At 54.0% G+C, this 9379-nt stretch overlaps 1 protein-coding gene across 1 annotated transcript; it reads left to right on the top strand.

Annotated features, from left to right (window-relative positions):
• Window positions 1-331: 331 nt before the first annotated feature.
• Window positions 332-6225, top strand: JDP2 (Jun dimerization protein 2). The gene is made up of 3 exons (XM_009876179.1): window positions 332-532; window positions 5033-5137; window positions 5951-6225. The coding sequence occupies exons 1-3, from the start codon at window positions 332-334 to the stop codon at window positions 6134-6136; spliced, it is 492 nt and encodes a 163-aa protein (XP_009874481.1). The 3' UTR covers window positions 6137-6225.
• Window positions 6226-9379: the final 3154 nt, after the last annotated feature.

The raw sequence follows: 9379 nt of genomic DNA, 5'->3' as shown, positions 1-9379 counted from the left end.
TGCACTTCAGAAAAAAATGGGCCAAAACCAGTAGTCTATGGGACCACATTGCTATCGTTGCAGCCAGCTCATGTTCTTCTGGTGCTTCTCATCCTGATCTACACACCAGTAGTGTATCCTTCCTAGCAGGGTCCGTATTCTTTGGTTTCTGTCACCCAGGTTCTGTTTAGTCCTTGCCTTTTCCATCCCTGGGGAAGAGCAGCTGCTGTCCCTGGTAGGTAGTAGGACTGTAGAATAAATCTGGCTTGTGCCATGTTGTGAGGCCCTGCGGCTGAGTTGTAACAGGCTATGTCTCACTCTCCCTCCAGCCTACGAAGCTGTTCCCCCTGCTATGATGCCAGGGCAGATCCCCGACCCGTCTCTGACGGCCGGCGCGCTGCCTGGGCTCGGCCCCTTGACAGGACTGCCTGGCACAGCCCTGACTGCCGAGGAGCTGAAGTACGCCGACATCCGCAACATCGGGGCCATGATTTCGCCACTCCACTTCCTGGAGGTGAAGCTTGGGAAGAGACCCCAGCCTGTGAAAAGTGAGGTGAGCCTTGGAGGCCGTGGGCTGCAGATGGCTCTGCAGGGCTGTTGCCTGCACCTTCCTGGGTTCTTCTGCCTGGGCTTGGGTTTCCTGCCAAAATGGCCAGCAACATGTTTTATAGGCCTGTGATGCTGCCTTTTTGGTGATGCACATGTATGTTGGCAGCTGCTCCACCAGCTGTCTCTGTGCTTGAATTTCTGTCCCTGTGGCATAGGCTGGGAGAAGCTGCACAGCCCATCAGAGGGCTTGCATGATGCTTTTATCCTGTCCCCAGTGCCAGCAAACCCGTGGTGCTGCTGGCGTTGACATTCCCAGGGGAATGAGGCGGGTGGGCGAGCGGTGCTGAGAGCCAGCTGTGACTCAGTTTGTGCTGCAGGCGCTGCTGGCTGGGGCTGACCCTGCCCTACTGCTTGCGGGAAGAGCCCTGGCTTCACTTTGGGGCTCCTGGGATGCAGAAGGTGGGTGGCTCCAGCTTGGTACTGCAGGCTGGCATGTAAGAACCAGGCTGCAGAGACTTGGGAGAGCCTTGCACAATGTTTTTCTGTGTGTGATTGTCTTGTATGTTGGTTGGTCTGATACACTATTCAGAAGGGTTGTTTATCTGCTCCTGCATGAGGATACCTCAGATGATGCTGTGTGAGGATGGGGTGACATGCATTCTCTGGAGGCATCGGCAAGGAGGTGTTAGATGATGCAAAAAGCTGCCCCTGATGAGCGGCGAGCTGAAGGGAGTAAAACATCAGCTCCTGGGAGCAGTCCACTTTCTACATGGTGCTGACACTTGATTTGACCCAACTACTACGGCAGAAGCTGAGCAGCATCCAGGCCCACCTCTATGGAGGGTACCTCTTCCTTCCCCCCAGCCCCTTACCATGGACTTCTGTGGGAGGAACTGGTGTGATGGAAGTCATCTGATCACTGTGCGCAGGAGATCTGTGACCAAGGGGGCATCCAGTCAGCTTGTGCAGGCATCTCAGGCGCCTCTGAGCTGGCCCTGCAACAGCTGCTTTTGCTCAGTGGCCATGTGGTCTCACCAGCCTTTGCATAACAGGGACACGGCGGCTCTGCCCTGCAGCAGGTCTTGGAAGTGCCAGCTGTCCTCTGAGCCAGTTGTGCAGACACCATGTCAAGCAAAGATAAGGAGAAACCTACGGGCGGCCCCCACACGGCTGCCTTCCTTGCAGCCAGTTCCTCCCCTGCATGGCCTGTAAAGCCGATATGTTGAGGACAGCAAATGGAGCTGCCCCTGGCACAGGCTTTGCAGCAAAAGCCTGGGGGAGCTGAAGCAGTAGCTGCTTCTCCCATGAGTGGCCAAGAAGCTGCCCACGCATAATTTTGCAACGCAGCCTGCAGCTGCTTTCCTCTGTCAGGGAGCTGGAGGTGGGGGATGCTGGGTACCGGCGTGCCATGCTCTGCGCAGCACCCGGGAGGGCTGGCTGCTCCCCGCTAGCTGGGGCACAGGCAGCTTTCTCTGCTGTGCTGGGAAGGACAAGCATCTCCTGGCACGGGGGTGCTTGTCCCTGGGAGCGTGCACAAAAGCCACCCAGTGCACACTGGCTTCCCCACAGAGGGGTGGACAGCCCCGCTCGGTAGCCTGCCCTCCTCTTGGGGCAGCTGGAGAGAGGGTCTGCTGGGCTCCTTTGCCATTGAAACACACCAGGGGTGTTCCCCTGGACAGAGCCCTGTCCCTCGGCCTGATGATCACCTTGGTCCCTGATGCTACTGACTGAAGCAATTCAGGAGGCAACCCTAAACTTTCTACGCACAGGGCTCCTCTGGAGATTGGCTACTGAAACACGCTATGGGGGGGTACACCATCACTGTCCCTCGTGCCTCTGAGCAGAGTCAAAACCCCCAGCACCAGGGCCGTGCCATCTTTCTGAACTGAAGTCAAACAGAAGCATAGAGGAGGAAACCTTCTTTCCTGAAGTTACAGGATCTGTGGTCAAAAACCATAGCCAAGAGTTCAAGTAGCTCCTATTTGTCCTGAGCCACCCTCCTTGAGTGCCTGTATCCCAGCCCTTTGCTGGGTCCTCTGTGGGGTGGAGGGGAAGCTGAAGGGAACAGGTACAAGGTTCTTGTTGGAGCAACAGGGCATGGAAATGTCTCGGGCAGTTCCCAGGGTACTGGGAGGCTTGTGTGGTCTCTGTTTGCTCTTTCAGTTCCTGTTACAACCCAACGTGTCCTCTGCAGGAAAGTTTGGGGGGTGTTTCCTGAGCTTTGGAGCTGTGTGCACATGTACCCTCTCTGCACTCTCCTAATAATCCTTGAATTAAAAGGACAAAAAGCTATCTAAGGAGTAGATGAGTGCTTGGTAAATATGGAGAGGCCAGTAGAGGCTACAGTAATGTCCACTTCAACTCTGTGTGGAAATTTTGTAAGAGATACTTGTGCCTTGGCTGCAGGGTGTCCTGGTCCTGCTGGGAGGAAGAGGCAACAGAGCATGAGTTAGAGCCTTCCTGGTCAGTTCTGCCGACACCTGCCATGCCTGAGTTATGTGGGTGTAGTGAGAGCTGGCACATCAGTGCAGTTCCCATCCTGGTTCTCCCAAGTGTGGTGCACAATGCTCCATGGCACTGTCTTGGCAAAGGAATGGTGGCAGCATGGGATTATGGAAGTCTGTGCATAGCTCGTGCTGACTTTGCTTAATATTTTAGCCCCAGCTAAAATAGCAGCTCTGGTATAATGCTTGGGAAGTGAGATAGAGAGGATGCGAAAGCTATTGGTGCTATAAAACATGAACATTGTCTTTTAAAGCATGCTACACGCTGCATATTGGGCATGAAGCTTACTTAAGGTACCCTTTCACCTTAACTCTGCCTAGTCAACATTTCATCCTGCCCTTACACATCACACTGAAATGTCTTGATTAATGGACTTTGGACTCAGTGAATGTTAGCAGTGTGCACCGTTTGCCATTGACATTGGCACCTGCAGCTTTTGTGTCCCATTGGGAATCTCCAGCTTTCCTTCCGAAGTGTTAGCCCAGGCGCTAGAGTGACACGGCTGTTCAGATGGTGTGTGCTGAGAGAGGCTTGTCTGGGAGAACTGTCCGTCAACCACACTGACTTGGGGAGGTACGAAGGGAAGAATGGGGCTGCCCTCTCAGACTGGAGCTGCCTGCAGAAAAGGTGCAAATAGGACAGGAACAAGGCAGTTCAGTCTGACATCTCCAGTTTTGAGTCCCAGACCAAATGTGGATGAAGGCACTGGGGACCTTTTCTTCTCTAGCCATGTACAAAGTGTAACCTTGATGCTGACTATGCAGGGCTTTCCAGCACTCAGATTTTTCCTGAAGGAGCTGATTTGGGTTCTTGGATGTAAGCGTGCCATAGGCCGTTTACACAGGCTTCGTGATAAATATCCCTAAAGACTTTGATTATGGGTTTCCAACCCATGGGGCTTATTGGCCTGGCCTACATGGTTTGAGTGAGACAGTACAGAGCAGCTGAGTCATGGCAAGCAGCTCAGCTGTTGCCATGTCTTGCTTCTTTGCAGGGAGTGTGGGACCTGTCCCCTCCTTCCATGGTGGCCCTGTGACTCAGTGAGTGCTGAAGCTCAGCAGACAGTCCCAAGTACTGGAAAGTGGGAGACAGCAGGATGAGCATGAGCCAGCAATGTGCCCTCGTGGCCAAGAAGGTCAAGGGCATCCGGTATTAGAAGGGAGGTGGCTAGTAGGTCGAGAGAGGTTCTCCTCTCCCTCTGCTCTGCCCTGGTGAGGCCACATCTGGAATCTTGTGTCCAGTTCTGGGCCCCTCAGCTCAAGAGGGACAGGGAACTACTTGAGACAGTCCAGCACAGAGCCACAGAGATGATTAAGGGAATGAAACATCTCTCTTTGAGGAAAGGCTGAGAAAGCTCTTTAGCTTGGAGGAGACAAGCATAGGGGGTTACACAAAACCATTAGGAAAAGCTTTTTCACTGTGGGGGTGACAGAGTGTTGGAACAGGCTGCCCAGGGAGGTTGTGGGGGCTCCTTCTCTGCCAAGTTTTGACCTACTCTGGGTGATCCTGCTTTGGCAGGGGGTTGGACTAGATGATCTTTTGAGGTCCCTTCCAACCCCTGACATTCTGTGATTCTGTGATCAGCCAGGCCCAGGTTGTGGATCTCCGCCTCTTGCCCTCAGCTGCATGTGTGATGCTTTGAATGACTCTACCAGACCTGTGCCTGCAGGTGTCTATAGGTCAGGCTGTGCCCATCTTTGTGGGTTGGGGCTTTATTCCCCTTGTCTCTGCCCTCTCTCAGCGAGGGGGAGGCCCTCCAAAGAGTTGTCTGTCCCTTGCCAGTGACTATCCCACTGCTCTCCCTCCACTCAGAGTGTAGTTAGAGGCCACGGCAGCACCACACCTGGTTCCTGGTGAGGATTAGACCACATTGCCGGTGGCCACTGGCACCGGTGGCCTCCCCCCCCCCCCCTTGTGGGTCTGCCAGGTGTTCACCCCTACCTCCTGCCCTGCCCCACACCTGCTGCCTCTGACCTGGGCTTCTCTTGTCTCATTGCAGCTGGATGAGGAAGAGGAGAGGAGGAAAAGACGCCGGGAGAAAAACAAAGTAGCAGCAGCACGATGTCGTAACAAGAAGAAGGAAAGGACAGAGTTCCTGCAACGGGTGGGTGCCTTGGCCTGTCCCAGAGTGCAGTGGGGACCTTGGTGGGTGCACCTTTTTAGGGAGGTGCCCCAGCTGAGGGCAGTGCTCCCTCCTGAACTGCCCTTCTGCCTCCCCTTGCTCCTGTGCCCTTGTCTAGGAAAATGCAGGCTTGTTCCCCCTTTTCCACAGGGCTGTGAAGGTGGTGACCATGTGCATGGCCAGGCAGAGCTCATGGGTATCCCTGTGCTTGTGGTGCTGGGAGTAGAGAGGACTGATGGTGTCCCTATCTTAGTGCTAGAGCAGGAGCACCCATGGGAGTGTGACACAGGACAGGGCGGACAGTAGGTTGGCCCCTTGTGCAAATTCCTGGCCCTGTTCAGAGGCCGGATGCCCTCTCAGCAGTCACCCCGGGACAGAAAAACTCTCACAGCACCTTGCTGCTTTTCTGCAAGGGATGGTGGGTCATATGTCACAGCGGAGGACAAGGACCCATTTCACAAGGGCAGATCCTTGCTGATAAGGGGCTGGAAATTTAAATGTCAGTTTGTTTCCAAATGCCCTTCCAGACTGTGGAAAGCAGCCAGGCAGTGGTTTTGCTGTGGTGCAGCAGAGACCTGTCCCAGGAGGTCGCTTGGTATTTCCTTGAGGTGTCACCAGGTAACGCAAGGCAGTGGAGCTGGGGATGGACTGCCTGGAGGGACCTGCTGCCTTGGCAGATCTTCAGGCTGCTCCTGTGCTGCAGGGGCTGAGGGGCAGCAGTGAACAAAGTTGGCCAAATTGTTTCTCCTTGCCCTGTTGGCGTAGTCACATGCAGTTGTGTTTCTGTCCTGCTAGGAGTCAGAGCGTCTAGAGCTCATGAACGCTGAGCTGAAGGCCCAGATAGAAGAGCTGAAACAGGAGAGACAGCAGCTGATCCTGATGCTCAACCGGCACCGTCCCACCTGCATTGTGCGGACAGACAGCATCAAGACACCGGAGAGTGAAGCCAATCCACTGCTGGAGCAGCTAGAGAAGAAGTGAAGGAGGCACTGGGCCAGGAGGAGGAGGCGGTGGCGCAGGATCTTCCAGGGTCTCTAGTGTATGTACTGTATGAAGAACTGTGCACCCAGGCCTGGTGCAGCCAAGACGCAGTGGGCTTCCTTGGGAACTATGGACCAAACAAATACGGGGACAGAGAAGATTGGGAACCTGTCAACCATGTACTCGGAGGCTGAACCCAGGAGCAGGGCTAGCGGCTCCGGTGAGGGCAACCTCCCTGTGATACCTCATCGCAGCCCTCAGCCAGCTCGTGGATCTGCGCCACCGCAGCATGTCCTGTGAGGACCACACGCCCATGGGGATCAGGGGCCGCAGGCAAAGGAGTGGCAGCCGTGTGGTGCCTGCCGGTGCCGTGCCTGGAGAGAGGCTGCTGCTGCTCCTGGCACAAACTCCAGAGGGAAACGCAAACCCAAGAACCGCAAACACTTGACACAGCCCCGTCTGGTGGGCAGGCCTGTCGGGGCTCGGTGGCGCAGGCGCCCCCCACAAGCACACTCTCAGTATAATGTTTACAGCCCAGCTGTCCGTGTCGGCCGTGCTTTTGAATGCACATTTTTACACTTTTTTTAAAGTATTTTTTACAAAGTTTTTATACAGCGATCTCTATATGGATTTATATAATCACTAGATGTGATCCCATAGAAATGTATGTTATGATGGTCCGTTTGTTACAAACACATATGCCACAGTTATCTCCATTGTGTTACTTGTCTGGTAGCGTCTTGCTCCTTCCCCTTGTGCTGGGCAGGGGGCCCAAGCCACCCTCTGCTCGCTGGTGTGCTGGGCAGGGGGCCCAAGCCACCCTCTGCAGTGGTGTTGCTACCTTCTCCATCCATGTATGTCCTTCATAATACTCAGTCCTGTATCTCTCAGTAAATGTTACCTTTATGTACGCCGTCCTTCTGTGCTCTGTCTGTGGAGCTCAGCACCCTGACAGCATGTGCCAGGTTTGACAGGGTGCATTCCTGGCCACGTGGGATAGTGGAGCTGATCCCAGAGCTGGTTTCAGTGGTTCTCTCTGTTAGCAGTCCTGAGCCAAGGGAATTCACCCTGCGGAAGCTGGGAGCCTCAAAGGCAGCTCTGACCATTGTCAAGCAAGAAGTAGCGCAGTGCTGCACTGAAGACAGCAGGCAGGGCTTGGCTTGCTGGCTGGAAAGGCAGAGTTATGTGAGGTAGACCATGTCATTCTTACCTGGTACTTCTTGTTTCAGGCCTGATCACAGCAGCTTGAACTCATTTCAGGGATGAGAAAGATTTTGGTGAGCTGTCACAATCTCCTTGTGGTGATGATGAAATAGGTGGAGAAGAGTTCCTTTGGGTCCTAGTCTTGCCCCTAACTGACCTGCTGGGAGAGCTCCTAAAGCTTGCCCTAGGCTTTGGCCAGTGCTGAGCACAGGGGTGTGGAGGTTGAGAAAATTATCAGCCAGGTGTGCTCCAGATGCTAGGACTGAAGCCCTGACACTATTGCTGTGTTCCTGACTCTTAGACACAAAGGCAATGGGAAGGTCCTTTGGTCTGGACTGGAGCAGACCCCATCTCGTGTGGGCACCACTGAGGGTTGTGGAGCAGTGGTGCACCTAGTCTTCTTTCAGTTGGTGTCCTACCTATTACCAGTGTGGATGAGGCTGCTTCAGTGGAAACGGCAAGTGAAAGAAGCTTTCAGCATCTGGTACAGATGCACACTCCAGCTGGGAGCTGGAGTGGTGTGGGAGACAAGATGAGGTTGACCTAAAAGTGAGAACAGCATGGGAGGAGGTTGAACATGGCTGATTCTCTAGTACGTGTTTCTCTAGCCTTGTTTTCCAACCCTTAATCTCCAGGCATATCTGACATTAGTTTTTTTCTCTGTTTAATACTTTAATCCTGGATTTTCCCCTCCCTTTCCATAATTTCTGTCTTTGGGACCTCCCAAAATGCTGCCAACTGCCTTACTTAGTGTGATGCATGTTGGATCTCTTATAGGCAAAGTTTTTGCTCTGAAAGGACTTACTGGCTGAGGTGCTCTAGAGAGATATGCAGGGACAGGAACTGATATAAAGCTCATGGGGAAAAGCAGTGTCTATTGTGCATGGCCTCCCATGAAGCCCTCGAGACTGGGCAGCTGTACCCCTGCACTTTACTGCCCAGAGTATGCAATGGGGGCTCAGACCCATTTCTCAGCTGCTGTCAGCAGATGGTCATCTGCTTTGAAGAACATGTTGCTGACCGAGCTCTTCTGAAAAGGCACAGAACACTTGCGGGGCCTGCTACCTCTCTTCAGTACTTTACCATGTACACTCTGCAAAGGGAAATAATGAATTTCCAGGCTCCTGCAAGTATCAGTTTCCTCTCTGATGGTCAGCAGGAGCTCCCCATGGGACATCAGATGGTCCAACCACATGCACCTCTTGCTTTTTGGTCACCTGGAGAGCGTGAGGAGGCTCTCACCCACCTGCCAGGCACCTCCCAGCAGCACTAGCAGTGCCACTGGTGCAGGTGAAGGCCTTTCTCTGGCAAATGGCCACACTGCAGTAAAACGTCCTGCTATGAAAACAGCTGGTCTCAAAGAGAAATACAAGGTGCCCTTTGAAACCAAGCACACTAGAAGCAGTTAGCAAAGGCAGCAGCGGAAGAGTGATAGAGCTATATCGATTTAATGCCCGGCTGTTCCAGCCAAGGCTCAGGCAGGAGCTCTCTGGGTTTTGTCCAGTCGCTGTATATCCTCCAAACAGCTTTTTGGTGCATTCTAGTCAGTACCAAGGGGTTTGCTACCCAGTTTAGAACATTTCTTTTCAGGGAACTTGGTTAGGCTATGACTCCGTGAAAGAGGCTTTGGGCCTCTGCCCTGTGAGCTTGCCAGTGCCGGATGGGGAGCGTTCCATTTCTGTGCAGCTCTGGACTGAAACCCCCTCCTAGCCCCTGCAGCAGGTGGGCTCTTTGGCGTTCCTGACCCTGGTAGCATGTGTCCTCTCCAGCTCCCCACTTCGCAAAGGCGTGAATATTGTCCTGCAGGACACTTCCCAGGCTGGTGCGTTACGGTGGCGTCTCCTGAGCAGGACAGGAGCAGCGGGCACATGGAGGCACAGCCCGCGGTGCTCCCAAACCCGGAGAGCAATGGTTGGTTGTATCTATGGCGACGTCCTCTCACCTGGCTCCCCTTCGTGCAAGGGCTTGTGTTGCGGATTTTCTTGGAAAAAGCACAAGGGACGCGTCGCAAAGGCCGGGCAGCCGTCTCCTGGCCGTCCC

This window comes from Apaloderma vittatum, unplaced genomic scaffold (genome assembly GCF_000703405.1).
Source record: "Apaloderma vittatum isolate BGI_N311 unplaced genomic scaffold, ASM70340v1 scaffold37839, whole genome shotgun sequence".
NCBI lineage: Eukaryota > Metazoa > Chordata > Aves > Trogoniformes > Trogonidae > Apaloderma > Apaloderma vittatum.
Note: the sequence above shows the minus strand (reverse complement) of the source record. Positions and strands in the feature narration are given on the sequence as shown.

Bases quoted from the DNA above. Each gene is read 5' to 3' on its own strand.
- JDP2 (XM_009876179.1), top strand. From the start codon at position 332: ATGATGCCAGGGCAGATCCCCGACCCGTCTCTGACGGCCGGCGCGCTG. The intron at 533-5,032 runs GTGAGCCTTGGA...GTCTCATTGCAG, and splicing joins CCCAGCCTGTGAAAAGTGAG to CTGGATGAGGAAGAGGAGAG. The intron at 5,138-5,950 runs GTGGGTGCCTTG...CTGTCCTGCTAG, and splicing joins GGACAGAGTTCCTGCAACGG to GAGTCAGAGCGTCTAGAGCT.